Source organism: Lactuca sativa, chromosome 3 (genome assembly GCF_002870075.4).
Source record: "Lactuca sativa cultivar Salinas chromosome 3, Lsat_Salinas_v11, whole genome shotgun sequence".
Taxonomy (NCBI): Eukaryota; Viridiplantae; Streptophyta; class Magnoliopsida; order Asterales; family Asteraceae; genus Lactuca; species Lactuca sativa.
Genome location: NC_056625.2, coordinates 37,866,271 through 37,887,105, shown reverse-complemented (window position 1 = coordinate 37,887,105; position 20,835 = coordinate 37,866,271). Strand labels below are relative to the sequence as shown.

The 20,835-nt window shown below is 34.7% G+C and overlaps 2 protein-coding genes across 3 annotated transcripts; both read right to left on the bottom strand.

The window, feature by feature from the left end:
- Nucleotides 1-6,094: 6,094 nt before the first annotated feature.
- LOC111905247 (U-box domain-containing protein 34) lies at nt 6,095-8,366 on the bottom strand. The gene is made up of 5 exons (XM_023900937.3): nt 8,139-8,366; nt 7,940-8,036; nt 7,595-7,874; nt 7,324-7,425; nt 6,095-7,250 (listed from the first exon to the last, which is right to left on the bottom strand). Exons 1-5 carry the CDS (start codon nt 8,359-8,361, stop codon nt 6,243-6,245), a joined length of 1,710 nt encoding a protein of 569 aa, XP_023756705.2. The 5' UTR covers nt 8,362-8,366; the 3' UTR covers nt 6,095-6,242.
- A 4,035-nt stretch (nt 8,367-12,401) lies between these two features.
- On the bottom strand, nt 12,402-15,587 carry LOC111905230 (putative F-box/FBD/LRR-repeat protein At4g03220). 2 transcript variants are annotated; one of them, XM_052770020.1, is made up of 4 exons: nt 15,383-15,587; nt 13,440-14,422; nt 12,844-13,023; nt 12,402-12,686 (listed from the first exon to the last, which is right to left on the bottom strand). In XM_052770020.1, the coding sequence occupies exons 2-4, from the start codon at nt 14,370-14,372 to the stop codon at nt 12,669-12,671; spliced, it is 1,131 nt and encodes a 376-aa protein (XP_052625980.1). In that variant the 5' UTR covers nt 14,373-14,422; nt 15,383-15,587; the 3' UTR covers nt 12,402-12,668. The 2 variants fall into 2 exon arrangements, 1 of the variants encoding a protein (XP_052625980.1); XR_002854775.3 differs by lacking the exon at nt 13,440-14,422.
- Nucleotides 15,588-20,835: the final 5,248 nt, after the last annotated feature.

The following is a 20,835-nucleotide window of genomic DNA, read 5'->3' as shown; positions in this document are numbered from 1 at the left end:
CATAACGTGAATTCAGAGTATCATTTCCAAAACATATTTTCATTATCAGAGTAAACATCCCAGGCTGACTAATCAATGGTGTGTGCCATGCGATCACCCCGAGCTCTTCCCTTCACTACCGGAAGTACCTGAAACCAAAACTGAAAACCGTAAACACGAAGCTTATTGAGTTCCCCAACCTACCACATACCCTGAATAAACACATACAGCACATACTGGGCCACACCTGCTATTTCGGGCCTCGCCCCTACCTCGGGCCACGCCTGCTACAACGGCCCCGCCGCTCCAGGCCCCACCTGGCTTCGATCCCCACTCGGAATACAGATCTGTTTCACTTAGGCCTCGCCTGTCACTGGGCCTCGCCCGCTAACATATACTATCACATAAACATATCACAACACATAAGCTAAACATATATTAATGAATCCTGTCCTAAGGCCTCGCCTATCTTGGGCCTCGCCCTTGTCTTGTTACTGATGAGTCATGGAACCCCGTCCACGCTCTTACTGATAGTGAGATACGGGCCCAGCCCACACTCACTCCTTCCCTAACTTGGGCCTCGCCCACGTTCTGCTGCTAATGAGATGTGGAACACCGTCCACACTCTGCTATTGGTGAGATACGGGACCTCGCCCACACTCACCTCCCTACCAGGCACATACAAGTATCACACAGACAACAAGTATACTCTATCATGCAAACCATTCCTTGGGCACCCGCCCGCTATCAATGGACCTTGGTCCTAAATATCATATTGGCATACAGTGCCTACGGCTAACCCCTGGGTCTTCCTACTCATATCTACATGGGCCGACATTGTGGCCTTAGACCCCTAAAGGGAAACTCACCTGCACTGCTGAACTTGCTGATAACTCTCTTGCTGTTGACCGACAATTCTCCGAACCGCTGCTCCACTAGCTCCCCGAGCTACCAATATCAATATACATATCACTTAGTTCCAAACTGAACTCTAGAAACCAAACTAAGTCAACTCTGGTCAAAGTCAATCTTCCTGGTTGACTATACTCGCCGAGTCAGTCCTTTGACTCGTCGAGTACATATACTCAGAACTCTCATAATGCGACCCAACTCGCCGAGTCACCCCAAGACTCGTCGAGTTCAACGATCTCTGAATCCCATCCTGTCCAACTCACTGGGTTACCATTCAACTCACTGATCTGAGCCTTAACCAAAAAAGGTTGAGGTTCTGCGATCCGACTCGTCGAGTCCAAGAACACATTCGCCGAGTCCATGGCAATATTCAACAAACTCGCCGAGTTGTTCTCCCAACTCGTCGAGTTCCTTCCTATCTTCATCCAACTCGCCGAGTCCACTCATGTGACTTGCCGAGTAGCTTCAGTTCTTAATCCATACAGTGGCTTTTCGAGCCATGCAGGGGCTACAACTCATAGATCCACCCTTCCCAAGTTTATTCCTCACGTAAAGTTGCAAACTTTACGTGAAACCAAAGAGATATGGGCTTAAAACACTCTAGGGCTAGGTTTTGTGACCAAGGGGCTTCACCAACAACTTATTGGCATAAACTTTATGGCTTTCTGGATCCTTAATAGCCTAGATCTGAGGTAGCAACCTCAATTCTACTCCAAACTCGAAATAAACCTCTTCCATACCCAAAAATGCCCAAATCTCAACCATGAGATAGATCTAAATGCAATAAGGTCAGCTTATTACCTCAATGGATCTGAAAAGTCACACCAACTCTGGATCTAAAGCCAATCCTTGAATCACCAAAGGTTCCCTTCCTCCTTTTTCCTTCAAATCACCCAAAATGGCAAGAAAGCTTGAATGTGCTAAAATGGAGGCTTATCGTTTCGTGTTCTGGATAAGAGAGGCTATAGAGAACCCTAAGGGAGAGAATGATATGTTTATATAGTGCACAAAGTCCCGGATTTAGGGTTTTCCTCTTCAGACCGGACTCGCCGTGTCCTCTTGCCGACTCGTCGAGTCGGTTACTTACTCTTCGACCCGGATCCCGCTCGGACTCGTCGAGTTCCACCCTGGACTCGACGAGTTGGCCCCCTTGACTTAGGGTTTTCCTTTCCTTTCTTGGTCTTTCTGATTATGGGTGTTACATACGGATTTTGACTTCGTAGCTATTTTACAAATTCACCTTATCGTAACAAGTTACATAGCATATTAGCTACAAAATTTTATTTTTTTAGCAAATTTCCCTAGCAAAATAGTTACGAATCTCAATTCTATAGCTAACTAACTAGCTACGTATTTTTATTTCGTAGCCAATTATGTAGCCAACTAGCTACACACATGGATTCCGTAACAAGTTCCGTAGAGAATTGCTAAAACCAAAAAATCTGTAGTAAACTAGCTACAAATTTTAATTGCATAACAACTATTCAAGATTTAGTTACGAAATGCAATTCCGTAGCCATTTCCGTAGCAAATTAGTTACAACCAACCTTTTGTAGCATATTTCGTAGTAAAATAACTATGAATTTAGATTCCATAAGAACTTTACATAGCTATTTATGATTTAGCTACATAATGCAATTCTGTAGCAAAATAGCAACAACAAGTTGTTCTATAGCATATTCCATAGTAAAATAACAACAAATTTTGATTCCATAGCAACTTTACGTAGCTATTTAGGATTTTTTTGTAGTGGAAGAAGACCCACACACATGATATCCCAATGGGTATGTTAATATAAAACAAATAGGTTAAAACCCGTAGAAACCACATGTAACAAAACATTATTGATAATAAAAAATGGTAATAAAAAATTAAAGATTTATTAAATTACAAAGATATAAGTTTTGTTTATATGTTTATAATGATTAGTTAAAATTAACATATACATTATTTTGAATAGTTGTAGACATTTATGCAGCGACGAATGGTTTCATCACGAATAATAGCTTATTTTGGCAAATAGTTTTCGGACGATTACAGTTTGGTCAATGATTAGGTGAATCTTTAATCTAATATTGCCGTGGTGGTAGGGCAATGTAGTGACGGTAAATGGTTAAGATAATGACAACATACGTAATAGAGGTTTTCAAAATATCCGAAACCGAAAAGCCTACAACACTACAACCCCAACCTATTTGCTGGTTAACAAACCATTTTTACTTTTTTTTTTAATTAGTAAACCAAACCATAAGAATATTTAATGTGTATTTTAAATTTCGATTTTTTGTTTATCAATTTGATAAAATAAAAAAAAATATTTAGAAAAGAAATTAATAAATTAATGAATGAAAGGACAATAGTATGGAAATGAAAAACATAAACTTCGTTAAATGAGTTTTTGCAAAAATCCAAGGATAAATCTATAAAAATCAATATAATTTGGTCCAGCCATCAAAATAATTTTCTCGAAATATTTCTTTTTTAATTTAATCACAAAAAATCTATTGATTTTATAATAACTTTTAAAAGAATTATGATTTCCCATTATCACTTATTAATGGCTTTCAACCCTAAATAATACATGAAAAACTAATTTGGTTGCAGTTTACATTAACAAAAGAACATGGTTCCTACAACTATTATGACACTTTGTATATAAAAACATCACTAATATACAATTACCCTAATTCGTAAAGTAAGATGCTATATTAGGAAAATATGAACTTACTACTCCAGTAACTCTCTTGTTCTCATATCCTTTCAGCTTTTATAACTCAATGAATTTATAAGGTTGAATATAAAGAGCAAAGAATAGAGGTAAGAGATTAGGGTTCAGACTTTAAAAAGTTGTCTGAGAACTTTTACCAAACACCTGGTAGGCAAACGTTTTCAGCATTAATTAAACTTACCTTTGGTATCAAATAAAAAGTACACAACTTGACAAACCCATCTTCGTCGAGACAAGTCACCGCACCCGAGTCAGTTCATTGATCGTATCGACATGAGTGGTGTTTGTTGTAGAAAGAGCGGAAGAGAGGCTGTACAAAGCTCAACATAATCATACATGGCAATACCATTATTTTATTTAACATCCCAAAATAAGGTATCCTAAAACAAACATTAAAATAAAAAGAAAAAATAGATTACAACTCCAAATGAGGAATAAATAAGAAAACAAAGCACATGTGAAAAATCAAATATTTTTGAACAATACATTTTCATATATGAAATTTGAAGCCTTAGTCTCCTAAAATGGTCAAAAATCATAATCGCATAAAACAAAAACAAAAACTTCAATTAATTAAGAGAAACTATAGTTTTGCATTGAGCCAAAACTACTTTGTTTAATGTTGTTATCAAAAAATTTGCTAGAAAATAACCAACTGCTTTACTCTTTTTACCCATAATTAATTTTCTGATATACCTCTTGCCACCCAACAATCCAAAGAGTTTAACAAAAATAAGGAATTATTCTTGAAGAGATATTTAAAGCGACAATAACCACCGTGGAGCTTGAAGCATTAGTTACATTACTATATGTAATTTAACAAAAGTGCAAGCAAGTTTTCCTAAAAAATAATACAAGATTTTACCCAAATAAGAGTAAAACTACATGAAACATACTTCAAATTCTAAAACCATTTCTCATGAAATGGTAATAATTAACTAAATAATTAAATTTAGTTATGGGTTTATTGAAATTACATAAACTAAAATAATGTCTCGGATTGGAAAGTGATCTTAATTACCCTAATATATTTAAGCTTTATGGAGATGCATGGAATCTTATAAAAACAGAAATCATACCAACACATCCATAAAGGTTCTTGTATTTCATAAAATTTACATCATAAAGGAGGTCACTAGGGTGCTGTCTACCTTTAACTAATGCTAAAGCCTCCCCGTGTTATTTGTGTTTAAAAAGCCAAATAATATGGTATACTGCATCACTACAAACCACATGCATATTATTATTTGAAAAGCTAATGCATGTATACTTCATATATGATAGAATAACAGGAAAGAAAAATGAATGCTAATCAATTGATTATGTAATTGGTTGTATATACTAATTAATGGTTCTATTAGACATTTTATCAAACACGTGGTAGGCAAAACAACTTTTCCAAGTTAGCCGCATCATGAACTAAAAAAATGACATCCAAACAAACAAAGCAACACGTCGTATACAGAAAGACGAAGAGCTTTGAAACTACCTGAAATCTATGGGCAGAACAGAATAATCTTCAATTTCTTGGGAAAAATCGAAGGCATCTAGAGGCGATTGAAATAAACGTGATGGGTTGAAAGTATATATGAACAGAAATTCGATGCCACAAATCCAATAAATCTTTAACTGAAAGCGAGTTTGTTGGGTTGGAGGTATATATATGAATTGGAAGACCTAGCCATCGTTTTTAATCTTGGATATGATTAACAACTCCTGATTTCTTGCCTAATGTAAATGAAATTCAAATCTCTTTGCTGATTTATTGGAATAATCGTATTGTTATGGGATAATACATCTATTAAAGCTGATTGCCGACAATTTGGTATATCAATTCAAACGGCAAGTAATGCATAACTATTAAAGCTGAAGCAAGGACATTTGGGAAATGCACTTAGGTGTTTTGAGCGGGAAAATGCGATTGGAGAGGGCTTAGGAAATGCCACGTGGCAAAAATCTACTTATTTATTAGATTAGGGGATTTAAACTTTGTTTAGATTTCCTTAAACCCATAGTTGGATATAGGAGAAAACTAGTTTTAGTTAATGTGGAGATTTGTTGTATGTCCGTATACAACTTTAAACAATTCAAATATAAGGGCTTATTATGCAAGGAAGGTAGTTCTAATAGTATAAAAATAACACTATTTATATGGTTAATGACATCGTAATCATCTTTCTTCTCATTCAAGAAGATAATCAAGCAAAGCAACCAGATTGTAGTTCTACAACCGGTGGTGCAGTTGATCAATTGTGTATCAAATTCCACTTCTTCTACTTGCAATTTCGAGTTCCATTTAAGAATCATACACACATTAGATTTGGAGAACACCGTAGGAGTTGAAGGAACGGAATTAGAACAAGATCTAAGACGCAAATTAGATAACATGTTAAACTCCATTGTTGAACAAAAACGAAAATAAAAAAAAGATCCCAGACGAAAAGCCATGCCTTCGCTGTCAAAGCTCCAACATACTTGTAGGTAATTAATTCACAAAGAAGTCATATAAATTGGATATGAACAACGAAACTACACCTAGTCTTGAATTCTTGATCAAGATAATGCTAACTTAATTACATAAGACACTTTGCCTTTGATTGACTAGTGAAAAAATGGCATAATTTTACATGGTGTCATCATCAGCAAGTAATCTCAGTCTTTGGAGATGAGGCATGACAACCTTACCAAGATCTGGCCTGTCTTTCCTTCTTAACTCTACACAACCAAGTGACAACTTAGCAAACCCTAGAGCCTCTTCAACAGGCCAATCAGTCACTACTGGATCCAATATCTCAGCAAAAGTTCCTTTCTCAATAGCTCTTTCAACATGATGAGATAAACCCATTGGTGGTCTAGCTGTAATTATCTGTAAAAGCATAACCCCTAAAGAATAAACATCCGATTTCACACCAAGCATTCCCGTTTGCTGATACTCAGGATCTATATAACAAAACGTCCCTGCTGCAGAAGTCATATGGTATTGAGTTACTGAATCTGCAATCGATGGTGGGACTAATCTGGCTAACCCTACGTCAGCTATTTTGCTTACGAAATTTCTATCAAGTAAAATGTTAGCAGGTTTTAGGTCACGATGCACGATTGGTTCAGGTTTTGTTTGATGAAGGAAAAGAAGACCACTGCAAATCTCAGCTGCTATTCGAAACCTATGTTGCCATGAGAGAGGTGGGGTTTTGTTTTTTCTTAAAAGACAATCTTCTAAGCTTCCATTTGACATGTATTCGTAGACTAGACATCCGTATTCTGGACATGCTCCTAGAAGAAGAACCATGTGAGGATGACGTATGCAACACAACACTTCGACCTCTTGTTGAAATTGGGATTTCCCTTGAGCTGCATCAGGCCGAAGAACTTTAACAGCAACAGGTGTGTGATCTAGATGACATTTGTAAACCGGACCATAACCTCCTTCTCCTATCCTACGAGCAGCTGAGAAATATTCTGTTGCTTCTTCAATTTCATCGATCGTGTACCTTCTATATCTGGCATCATATCTCTGAGTGGATTCAGCTGCATTTTCTTTCTCAGCAACCCCAGTTGTCGATTCTTCTGTTACACGTGCTTCTTCTATCTTTTGTTGCTCCTCTAGTTTCCATTTCTGAAGCTCCATAGCCTACAGAAACCATTCAGTGTGATCAATGAGGTATAATTAAACTTCTGAGGTACAATTTAATTAGCTAGCAAACCTTCTGTTTTGCTGTAAGTGCTTCTTTGCATGCCGTACTGTACATTTCCATTGTCTTTGTGAGTTCCTGCTTTAGCCTTCTCATCTCTGCTTCAACATCTTCCTAAAACCTCCAAAAGATTCATAATTTAGAGCCCAGTTTCGATTTAAGTAAGATTTAAAACCTAATTTGCTTTTGAAAACCCTATTCAATTTCTCAGATTATACGTACATACATGTCAAGAATGAAATTGTAAAAACGCATTTAAGAGGGTAAGAAATTTAGTACGTACATTGTTGGAGAGAGATGTTCTAGGACTATCGAATGTGGAGTATGACATATCATTTGCGCTAATTACATCTACTGATTTTCGCCCCAAATTATACGAATCGTAACCTGGGTTTTCTAATTCTGAGAAGCTAATCCGTGAGTTTGCACCCACAATGTCACTGTCAAATAAGACATTGTCGGCGCTCGGTCTACCAGCGCTGACAAAAGAAATGTCTAAATCCGGTGGGAGCAATTCTCCATAAGGTTTACCATTCGGGCCTTTTCTATTAGTGAAGGGTGACCTGTTTTCAATCATAATTAGTCTTATTGAAATGTTAACAAATGCTAGTTATATATAATGGCATACTTGATGGTGTTTGAGTCATTGGAAAAAGTACTGAAAGGCGACTCCATGGATTGTCTGGGAAAAGATAAGTCCACAGACTTCCGTGGCCCTGGCATTGCTGATGGAAAGAAAGTAAAATCAAATTTAATAATTAATTTATAGAAAAGAACATGTCAAATTAAATGCAAATGAAAAATAGCTAGTAGTACAAAAGAAAAACCTTTGATTGGTAGTATTTTGTCGGTTGAAACTTTGGCTGGTGCAGTACTTGGTTCAGGCGGTATATGGGTATGAAGTGGAGAGATGAATGGAGGAAGACGTGAAGCAGCTTTCGTGGCTGAAATCTTTCCTTTAGAAATCACATAAACAGTGCAAAAATCCGGCGCCCCTTTTAGTATAGTTGATGGAGCATCTCTTGTTTTGAATCTCCTATAATAACACATTACAATATGATGTTTTTAGTTCATAGATTCATCCTAGTCAGAATCTGCAAAAAAGTTATTAATTCTTCATATGTCATAACTCATACTAAGTGTTGGAGTAGTATGTACTTGAGAATACCGCCTTTTGAAGGGGCTCCAATAACTAGAACTTCTATAATTGAGTGTGTGGCAAAATCGACTAGTCCTTTGACAACGTCTGTATCTTCTAGCACCACTTCTTGTGATTTTATCTATCTCATGAAACCAAAGTTATGTTTAAGGATATGTAAGTGTGACATTTTGTGAAGATAGATGTTTAGGAAAAAGGTTAATGAGACTAACTTCCTTTCTTGTACAAAAACATCGAAATGGGAGGAACAACTCTTTGAGTTGCACGTCGGTGTTTATCAAAAATGAGTCATTACTGAAATCGGTACTTTTGTTCGGTTCTGCACATAATTGAAAAGCATTTCAAGATTCATTTATTTTTCAAGATTGATGTGGATTTTAAACATTTCAAGAAAACAAATTCTAAGACAAAAATGTAGAAATGAATTCATTGATTAAAACAGAAGAAAAACACAACAAAAATAAGCTAAAATTAATCTTTGAATATATATATGTGAGAAAGATAGAGAAAGGGCAATTACTTTGTTTAAGTTTAACATGAACCAAATACACAATCTGGCCCTTGCCCACAAGATTATCAACAGCCCATTTTAATGCACTTTGACTTCCTTTGTCCCTATCAATTGCAACTGCTATTGTTTTATTGTTCATTTTTTATGATCACCTGTTAGCGTATTTCATACCCATCAAAAAACATGAAAAAACTCCAAGAATCTTTACTTGAATTCCTCTCCAAAATTTCTTCAATCAGATCGAGAAATTGTATTGATCTTCTTTGAACCTGTAACTGGATAAAATGCCTAAAACAGTCACAAGTTTCTTTGCCGTTTTCTGTTGCCGATCTTTCTTTCCATCTGTAATAAAATTTTGTTCTTCTTTGCAGTTAAATTTTTCTTGTTTTGTCTCTCAATTTCATCCGTTTTCTTTCTTTTCCTTTTTAATCTCTTGAAAACTTTACTTCCACCCAATTTTACAGGGGCTCCATCTTTTGAGGGGCAAGGGAGGTTTTTTTTTTACGTAATTAAATGAAACAATTTTGAAAATCTATTCCGGATATCATGAGAAATTTAAGATGATTTTGCGTTCCCCTTGAGTTCACATCTCCCAAATAATGCCAAATCAATGTCTAGACAGAGTTTTATAAATTCCTATTTTAAATACTTATTGCATTTTGAATTATATATGTTACGGTTAATGTCTTAATGCCAATCAATTAATGGTCATTTTGGACCCATTATGCCCTCAATTGCTTTTTTTTTTTACCTTAATTAGTCATTGAGTTTTTTTTTGTCAAATTTTCTATTTTGAACAATTTGATTGAACCAACTGTTGAAACTGATGAAACGTCTTTAACATGGCATCCTACATGAGGTTGTGCAGTAACACAAAGGGTTATCTTATCTGACCAATATTTTTTACAACGTGAAGTGGATTTTGATTACCCTAAGTTAAGTTATGATTGATATGTGCATAAATTGGCAGGAAGTTGCTCCGATCAATATTTTTTACAATGTGAGGTTGCTCCGATCTCCTTTCCTCTTGGTGGTACAGTGGCGTCTCCTATGTCTGATCTGATTTACAACCGACAGGTTGGCTGTGGTTGCTTCTGAGGGAGGTGTCTTCCTCCTTCATTTGCTTAGTGTTGTTGATCATGAAGCTCTGATACCAATTAAAGATTAAAAAAACACAAACTATATGGAATAACTCTCTAATTTATTGAGAAACCAACACAAAACTCAATTACAATGTTGATGATACACTGACCATAACTCGGTATGCATGTGTATATATATAGCTTACAACTAAAGCTATTAGATTAGGATACTAATACCTAACTTATACAAGGAAAGCCAACTTGCATCCTCGTTGCCTACGGAAACCACCTTCTATCCTTGGAGTCTAAGGAATTCCAACAAAAAGTACCTCCAGTAATTTTATGATTAAAGTGGCACTTGTAGAGTTTAGAAGAAAGAAGTTTCTAGCTTCAATAGACATATTTACTTTGTATGCATCCTTCATGATGGAGTCCTTGGAGATGTTTCCATCTCGAAAGACGGAAGTTGATATAATCATTTGATTCATTCAATTGATTCTTCTATTCTTACTTCTCTAAAGCTAGAGTATAGCACTTTAATAGTATAAACTTAATTACTTTGATTAATAATAAACATGATGAACACATTAAACAGTCGGTAACTATCACTAAAAGAAAATACCACTTTAAAACTAAAAATCTCAAACATTGCGTGTCAATCTTAAATTTTGAAACATAGAAGGTTAGAATTTCACAAAATCGATACTGTTTTGGACAGAGGTCATAGTCGACTTTTGTTAGTAATGCAGTATCGGTATAGATATTAATTACTCCACACGTCGTGAAATTATCATAAACTCACTAAACAACAAACAAAAAGCTTCATAGAGGAAGAAAAATCAATTATTCTAACAATATGGTCATTTTCTTATTTAATAATCACTTACTCTATCATGCTCCGATCAAACAGATACACGATAATGTTTCAAAACCAACATGTCTATGTCAAGGTTGTCAAAATTAGTATTCTACATTGGATTGCTTATTGGTTTGCAAAATCGAGATTGTAAGATCGAATCAGAATTGTAAGATTCTAAAAAAATATTATAAGTTCAACACATGAAAAATATATCTTCATCCATCAATTGATTGCCCACAAGTTCTAAAAAATTCAAAACATTTATGATAGCTAATACATATTGTTTCCAATCTAATCTAACATAACAAACAATGTATCCGCAAGTTCTAAAGTGTTTAAAACTTTGTTTATGGAATTAAAAGTAAATAATATATTAGTTTTTAGCCGTATTTATCTAAAAGAAAGTTGTTGCTGACTTGAATACGAACTTGTGGATATAAAGATCATCAAAATCTGTGTACATATGAAGAACTTATGATAATCTGAAGTTGGAAGGTAAAGTACGTTGCTCAAATGGGAAAAACAGAGGAAATGTAAGATCATAATGATTCTACGACTCGATTTTACGATTTCATTATGTTGACTTTTGACTAGTTTGATTTTTAGTCAAACTTGGAGGTTTTGAGTTATAGACTAAGGTTTGACCTCTGGTTGGTTTAAGGAGTGCATGTAGGTGATCTTGCATGACTTGGTGTTGTGTCATTTCAACTCTAGATTTAGGTGAGTCTTTTCAATATACTATGTAAGACACAAAGTGTCATTGTATTCTTATTGTGTCTTAGTGAATCTTGTTGGGCGCGCGAGGTTCGCTTATATATATTGTTGGGCAAGGCCCGCATGATAGAAATATGTTTGTTGGGCGGGCCTGTTATTTATGTATCGTATGTTTTATTTTGGGGAACTCACTAAGTTTTGTGTTTATTGTTTCAATTTTAAATGTTTAGGTTGTTCTGGTAGCAAGAAAAAAAGCACAACCTGATAGCATCATATCTACAAGTTGTAATAATAGTTCTAGAAAGATGCAACTACTCCTTTGGATAACCCAAATAATGGTTTTGTACTAAATAGGGTATGGAAGATTTTAACCATCAAAGAGAACATCCCATCCATGTGAAATAAATAAAGGAATAATATGGCATAAAGGGTATTATGGGCCTTTTGCTAAGGGTCATTTTGCAACCTACTTCCCCTAAACCCTAATGAAGTTTTACACATGTTTCTCTCCCATTCCAGAGCTTTAGCTTTTCTTGAATATTCTTTAAGTTTATTTTCATGTCCAAAATTGGTGAAGTTTGGTGCAAAATCAGTAGTGAATTAAGGTAAATTTTGGCTTTAAATTCTTGAGTGTGTACACTAGAGTTGGATGTAAGGGTATTTAAGTTGATTTATCAACTGAGATCAGTTTTATAATAGTTACACAAATTATGCGGAAATATGTATATCTGGAAATCATAAAGTCATCTAAAGACTAAATAAAGAGTGTATTGATTCATTATCGTGGGGAAATTGAGTGGGTTCTATCATGCCCACCTGGCTGCTGAAAGTTTGGTAGGGGTTTTGTAAAACTTGTAATTTTCAGACTAGCATAATATCATTTTTAAAATATAAGTACACATATCATGTGTCTAGCGGAAGCTTCAAACCTTTACTTACTATAAGTTGTAACCATACGCAAACAGAAGCTCATAAATAGGATTCTATAATCCACCAGTCCATAGGTAAACAAAAACCACTTTCAAGCACCCATCATCTTCTACTATGAACCTGAGATATACAATGTTAAGATAATACAAGTGTTAGGCTAAATAACCCTTGCGAGTAGAGTAACATGTAATGGATGAATGAAATGCATTAACTTTGAATCAATGCAAGGTCATCGACAGGGAAGGGATGAATATATGATTCTGATTAAAGTAAGTACCTTGGGTAATAGCATGGTAAAAGTGGCGCTTGGAGAGTTCTCAAGAAAGAAATTTCTAGCTTCACTAGACTTTGTTACTATGACTGCATCCTTCTTCTTGCGGCAATCCATAGTCAAGCAAATCAAGTTGCTAAAGGGTGAAGGATATTGAGAAAACAAATATGGAAATAAGGCAATATACTGCACAGAAATGACAAGATATATATACATTAAACATGCATGAATATACATATCAGTAGTGTATGTGTAGCTAGTAATGTGGATAATTAATATGAGGTGGTAAGCATAAGAAGCTAATCCTCACATTTCAGAAACAGAAGAAAACAGACATGAAAAAATGACTTTTCATGTAACTAAAAACATGATACTAGAAATCAATATTTGAAGTCTACCGGTGGAAACAATGTTCTGTGATTACAGTCCGGGTGAGAACAAGATGCCATGTATATGAAATGCTAGAACTGCCAATAGATTCTTCTTAAAGGATATTAAAAGAAACAAGCCATGTTGTCATATTGTTTTCCTTTTCGGATTGCACCAAGTATTTCCATAGTAGAAACTAAATGTCACAAATGAGTGATACGATATCAACAAACCTCAACAATGTCCGCGTTAAGTGTAACATATCTGGCACTATGGAGCTGTTGAAGCGTGTTAATAATCTTGCGAGCACCTTCCTCATTCCATGGCATGGTTGGATAACAGTCAGACAAACAGATAGTCACTTTGTTTAGAGAATGAAACTGATCATTAGAGAATTGCACAAAACTACAAGGTGACATCTGAAATGTGTAGCACAAAGACGAAAGTCCTGGTGGAACATTCAAGGAACTGAAATAGCAATTGCTTATTGTGAGATTCTGAAGTTGAGGTGCATTCACATTGATTGCTATTGAACGTCTGCCATGGATAAGCATGAGATTAGAAAGACGAGGTGTAATGATGTCAAATACTTCCACATCCTTGATGGTGAACCATTCTAAAGTGAGATTCTTTAAGTTTACGCACTTGGAGAAAACATCGCCCGACAATATGATGTAACTGAGATTCAAAGTTGTTAAAGATGGAAAATCCAATGGTGCTTCAGTTTTAGTAGTGAAAAGTCGCATATAATTGCAAGTCAGTGTGAAATGCTTAAGAGACTGAGACCTAAATAGGCAAGAAGGGTAAACTTGGCGGCTATTTGAGAACGAACTAGAGACAGTTAGTTGTTGAACATTGTGAGAAAGTGCATAGTTTGCAATCTCTCTCACAAAATCCTGATCAGCTGCTCCATAGAAATCTAGCTTTACGAAAGACACTTCTATTTGATGGTTGCGTCGAGACAGGACATGAGTCACAAATTCGGCAAACTTATGTAAAGTACAGAACTGCCGACTTGAGAAGTCAAGACAGGGCATCAATGTCCAGACAAGCTTCCATCTTGATGACAACAAACATGTCTGAACAGCAAATTTCATGTCGTAACAAAACAGAATCTTATGAATAAGCTCATCTGGCATGATGCTCAATCTATCTTCTACCATCATATTCCTTCTTTTTTGCCTCCACAAATCACAATCCCGTATCTAACGATAATCTGTACTTCATAACGTAAAAGTTAAATGAATTAATTGGATAGCAGAGAACAATACTTCTTATACATGTTGTGTCCTAATGCAAACAACACCTACTAAATAAGGAACACAGGTTAGTTAGTACATATCATCAATAATGCATCAGGTAGTGCTGCTAATAAGGCTGGTCTTGAGGGTCTAATGAACAAAGTTTATTTTCTAACACTGATACATCAAATCACATCTTGTATATTATTGCCATTTCATTAATGTATTAAGGCTGTTGGCAAATTTGATAAATCTTTTAGCTAGCTGATAAGTGTATGATTGTTATTCTAAACAAGACTTGCCTTCTTCCTTTTCTGCTAGTGAAGTTAAGATCCACAACAATGATATAATTCTACATCCTACACCTAGACTTCCTTTTCAAACATATTAGGAAACCAATTTTGCATTTATGATACAAGTGTATAAATGCCCAAAATAAGTAGAATTAATACCACAAGAACAAATATAGAAAAGTAATTTCATATAACACAAACTGAATGTATATAAAGTGATATACGAATGATGAAATGGGAGAAACAAGAAAATCCTCAATTCCAATAGGCTAATAATAGTCTGATCACCTGTTAAACTAATGTTTGTAATATATATAGCAATGATCTGAAATACGTTATTTAAGCAACTTTAAGAACTTCATAATAATTATTTTGATTAGAGGTGTTAATGACGATTACATCAAACAAATAAATAGCCATCACCATGAAAAATAACAAATTAAAACTAAAAATCTTAAACATCCGTGTCAATCTTAGAATATGAACAGTAGAGGGTTAAGAACTTCTTATAATCAAAATGTTATTGCCTCTTTGACAGAGGTTGTAGTCTTTTGTAATTAATGCAGTATTGATCATATAGATATTAACCACTCCACAGTCCACACACATCAGTGAAATAAACATAAACTCGTTAATACGTACATCTGACAAAAAGCTCAACTTTGTTCCTGATAGTATGGTCGCTTGCTTGTTTAAATCTCTTAATCTATGAACCTCCAATCAACTAATGCACGATAATCTGTAAGGTTAGCAAGCGGAAATTGGTATTGTAATGCATGGATGACGAGAAACTAGGGTTTGAGAGAGACGTACCTCTTAGTACAAGGCGAATTCCATGCTAAACCGGTAAACCCACATTTGCAAAATTAAATATTTTTACCTTCAAAATTTGTCTAAATTAAATACTCCAAATATTATTTTAAGAAATTTGGGCAAATTGTATTTTATGCCCACAACTCTACAAGGTTTGTTGGGTTGACGAAAATCAGGCCCATTGGGCAATAGTTGCGACCGGGGCCTATTTTTTTAAAGGATCTAAATTTTTTATAAAAATTGTTATACTTAGAGGATAATATAATAATTTTTTTTCAATTATCGAGTTATTACAAAAAAATTTGATGATATTTGTGTATTTTAAAAGTTATTTTTTTTTTCTTCCTGGACCCAAAATATGTTTAGAACGCCTCTGACGAAAATAATACTTCAAATATTTTTTAACAAATTTTGTTTATAAAAAAGTATTTTGCTTAACAATTAGTTTATTTAATTTAAGGACTCAAAGTTAAATTCATAAATATGAATGGTTGTTCATTAAATGACCATCGTTTTTCTCTTTTTTTTTACTCTTATATATTACATAGATTTCAGATCTAATATAACAGTTTGGGGTAGGGATGAGCAAAACCAAAATTAAAAACAAAAAAACCGACAAAATCAAAACTGAAATCGAACCTAAACCGTAGGGTTTGAGTTTAAATTTTTAAGAAACCGAAAAATGGATTTTGTTTTTGGGTTTAGTACTTAAAACCTACTTGAAACCGATCAAAAACAAACCAAGTCCTCTATATTATATTATTATATATTTTTTAATGAATATTATATATTTTATTAAAAAATACATTACATTTAAATTTTAATCGTTCCATCAAAAAAAATAGAAAGCAAAACCCCTAATCTGATCTCGTACTTAAAACCTACTTGAGGCTAACATGCCCTCAACTCTCACCTCATTCTCTCAGGTTTAGCCTCACACTCTCGTAGTGTCGCACATGGATGAAGATTGAAGTTTGAAAGAGAAGTTGGAGAAAATAGAACTTGGTAAGTATTTTGTATAATTTTAAGTTTATAATTCAACACTAATCTTTTTTTATTTGTAGATGAATTGGGAAATGGTGAAGGGATAACATGGATGAAGATTGAAGACAGAACTTGGTTTTGTGAACTATTTTTATGTTACTTTTGGTTGTTTTAAGTGTCTTTTGGTTGTAATGGACTTTTGGTTGTAATGAATTATTTTTATGTTAGTTTTGGATGTTTTAAAAAAATTAAAATCATTTGATAGTTTATTTAAATTTTCTGAAAAATGGGTTTAAACCAAAAGCCTGTGAACCCATGATTTGAGCCTAGAAACTGAACCTGATAAGAAACCCGAACCTATTGGTTCTCAAACTCACAAATTGAAATATGCGGGTTAGATTCGGTTTTACTCCAAAACTGACACAACTCGTCCCATGCTCACCCCTAGTTTAGAGCTAAAGCTTTTCTCGAATATTCAGTTTATATTCATGCCCAAACTTGGTAAAGTTTGGTTCAATATCAGAATTAAGGTAGATTTTTAATTTAAATTTTTGAATGTGTGTACAAGAGTTAGACGTAAGGGTATTTAAGTTGATTTATCAACTTAGATCACCTTTATAATAGTTATACTCAAATTATATGTGGTTTAATTTCATCATTGATAGACTAGATACATTAAATCTAATTTGGTGTCCATAAGTGTTCATTACTGCAATGTAGGATAAATGAAGTAATTATTATAAAATTGCATGTGGTTATATGTATATATATCTCATAATGACAAAACCGTGTAAAGTCTAAAGAGTGCTTTGGTCCATTAATGTGTGGAAATTGTGTGAGTTCTATTATGGCTACCTGGCTGCTAAAAGTTTGGTAGGGGTTTTGTATAGGGAACATTACTTGTTAAGGTAATGAATTTATTAGAAGTGTTCACATTTAGGTAACTTTTTTGTACACATATAGACAATGAATTTATTAGAAGTGTTCACTTATGACTGGTTGTAGCAAGTTACAATTTACATGGCATATATATGGCAAAGATAATTACCCATGAGGGTAATGAACTATTGGTTTTGTTCATATCTAGGAAGTTTTTTTTGTTCACATTCGACCACCCAACTTGTTAAAGTTGTTTACATAATACCATTATTTCAGATGTAACACCCATTTTCCAACATAGATCAGTTGAGGGCTTGAGGGGTCACAGGTAAGGTTTTTGCCTTTTTAGGGAAGGGTTTCAAGAACATTGGACTTAAAGGAACACAAAGATGATAACAAGGTAGAATATTGATATACTTGCTCAATGTTTGGACTTTGGTTCTTCTACGTCACCTAGAAGAGTTTACAATTTCTGTTTTAATATTAATCTTGATTCCTTGGTATCAAAGGAAATGAATTCTTCCCTAGACAAAGATGTGGTGCATGTATCTGATTCTACACCCAAGGCTTGAGAAAATCCTTAAAGCATCCACAATGCAAGTAGTATAAGAGTCAAATAAAGTGGTTATTAGGATTGAATAAGAGTCGAATGGAGTGTGAGTGTTGACATGGAGTAGAGTTGAATGGAGGAGTTCAATGATCATTGAATGGTTTAATAGAAGGAATAAAATGATGATTAGGATTGAATAGGTGTTTAATGGGTTGTGGGTGGTGATGTATAGATATTTAATGGATGATGTGGATTGAACTCTACAGAGTTCAATGGATTGTGGATGCCCTTAGTTTTTCTTATTTATTACTTGTAGTCATATCATTTGGTATATAAATTTGAGTTTTTAAAAAGTTTTTGTAGGTTTTTTCATTAATGAGTTTTTTCATATGTTTTGACCAATTATATACGACAAGATAACTATTTTTTAAATAGATTTTGATCTTTAAAATCTTAACTATGATTTCATCATTGAATGGCCCATTGACGTCCATTGATGATTACCTCACATTTTTGAACATTTACATAGGTCTAAATATCAAATTATTCTGGTTTATTATTGCTTTTAGCATGGACGTGAGGTGTGATGAAATGCTAGAATGGTTTTATTTTTAATGTAATGCTTGAAATTGCAGGTGTGAATGTAATGCATGAAACTGTAAGAAGGGGAGGAGCATGCCAAAAAGAAGAATTATAAATTGGAAATTGTTGCTTAGTCAATGGGTTTCAGGACACACATTCGAAATTACAAGGTTAGAACTTAGACACAGTACACTATTCTTTACTTTACAGTTTACATAAATATCTTTCTGGTCTAAAGGTTGAAATACATAAAGAGTTAGCCCTCCATCACCCAACTTCACTTCACCAGGCTTACGTCTTGCTAAACTCATCGAAGACAGACTCTATGCTCAACTTCCGTCCTCCGATGACTCCCTTGAGCCTCCACCAACGAAATTACCCTTATTGCCCAGCCCTTCACCACTTCCTCCAACACTTCTGATCAAGCGATTAAGCCCCATTGAGATGCAAAAAAGACGAGTTGAAGGTCTTTGTTACAATCGCCCCGCCAAATATCAACCCGGTCACCAATGCAACCCACCAAAGTTTCTCCTTCTTCAATCGGAGTCCGACCCACCGTGGACTTCCATCGCCCAACATGCTTGCGGCCTTGAGGACAAGGCCAATTTTCAGGAGTGGAGTATTGATACGAACACCTCCTGATGGAATAAGCAACACGTTTTAAGGATTGAAGCATCACATGTTTGTTACATGCATGTTTAAGCAGAAAGACTTGGTCTTTTATGCTCGAGTCAATAAAGGAGCTAGTGCCCCTGTTAGTAGTCCCACGATTTAATATTACTGCATGTAGGGTCCTTACTTTTAGCATAGAGTAACTTCTAGTCATCCTATAAATTGTAATCTTTTTCTTTGTTAGTAAGATATGCAGAAAATTGTCTCACTTCGTCTTTAAAAGTTACTTCTTTTTCTGGAGATCTGCCATCAAGAATAAGGCTGTATCATATCCCCATTACCAACACAATTGAAAGTTGATTTGGAGCTGGTAGTTCAACTCGAGGAGTTCAAGCGGGCGAGACTCAAGAAAGGAAGCAACACAGGAGAGCTAGAAGTACTCATCCAATGGCAAGGAATTCCTGAAGCTGAAGCAACTTGGGAGTACTATGAAAAATTCAAGCTGAAATTTCCAGGATTTGACCATGAGGACAAGGTCAAAGTTTGGGCTGCCGATATTGATAAGCCCAAACCATTATTAGTTTACCAAAGAAGGTCCTGGAAGCCCAATGAGGGGACACGCCCAAATCAGTGAACCGGCAGCTGGAATCGTAAGAGGAGTATAACTTTCATTTTGATTGGTTCCTTTATTATTATTTTTTTTTTGTGAGCATTATCCTTATGTTGTCAGTTCTGTCCCTGGGACCACTATGGTGCTGGAGGGTATTTTTTTTTGCTTGTCTAGTATTTAGTCTCACAGGTTTTGGTTGAGAAGGTAGCTAAGAATTGTGTAGTGAAAACTATAGGAGAGATCCTTGCCTCTCTAAAGCATGGAATTTATCAGTGATATTTGAGTTTGTTTTATCGTCTTGTTCATTTCATTGTTTATCTTGAATTTTCTTATCACTTGCCATTTAAATACGTTTTTTTGTATTAGAAAATGATTCTAATCTGTTTAGTATATATGGGATAGATGTTTTGTGTTTTATTTTTCAGTTTTTAGAACATAACTTGCAGCCAAAGGAATTTTTCCCAGATTTCTTTTCTTCCCCTGTTTCGTGTTTGCTCCGTTTCTTTCTGCCCATTTTCTGTGTTTTTTCTTTCAGCCTGTACCTTGGTGATCAAAGACCATTGTCCAATTTTAAACTAACAAATATCTCTAATAAATCATCTACATCCATTTCTTCAGCTTCAACATTTTATGTTGGAAGTGAAGTTGATGATAACAGAGATTTGTTAGCAATAGTGTATTGCAGAATTTTTATATATAGAAATTAATCGAGGGAGGATACGTAAAAAGAAAAAAAAAAGTAAGTTTCGGATTTGGACCATATATGTTTCTCCAGTAGAGCATTATGCAACAATCTGCACCAAACCGATTAACAGAAGCAGAAATCTACACACACAAATGTGTGTGTGTATATATATATATATATATATATATATATATATATATATATATATATATATATATATATATATATATATTGAGAGAGAGAGAGAGAGAGAGAGAGAGAGATGAACCCCAAGTTTTGTATATGTGTCATTCATACCGGCTAAAACAAGTAAATGGGACCAAAAAGACAGATTGTTTGCGAGTTGGTTCCATTGTAAAGTCACAGAAAATAGTTTAAGG

Excerpts from the sequence above, each read along its gene's own strand:
- LOC111905230 (XM_052770020.1), bottom strand. The coding sequence starts at position 14,372 with ATGATGGTAGAAGATAGATTGAGCATCATGCCAGATGAGCTTATTCAT. Across the intron at positions 13,024-13,439 it reads TTAACGCGGACATTGTTGAG|TATATTGCCTTATTTCCATA; the intron begins GTTTGTTGATAT and ends ATTTCTGTGCAG.
- LOC111905247 (XM_023900937.3), bottom strand. The coding sequence starts at position 8,361 with ATGTGTTATTATAGGAGATTCAAAACAAGAGATGCTCCATCAACTATA. Across the intron at positions 8,037-8,138 it reads CAAAATACTACCAATCAAAG|CAATGCCAGGGCCACGGAAG; the intron begins GTTTTTCTTTTG and ends TCTTTCCATCAG. Across the intron at positions 7,875-7,939 it reads AATGACTCAAACACCATCAA|GTCACCCTTCACTAATAGAA; the intron begins GTATGCCATTAT and ends GATTGAAAACAG.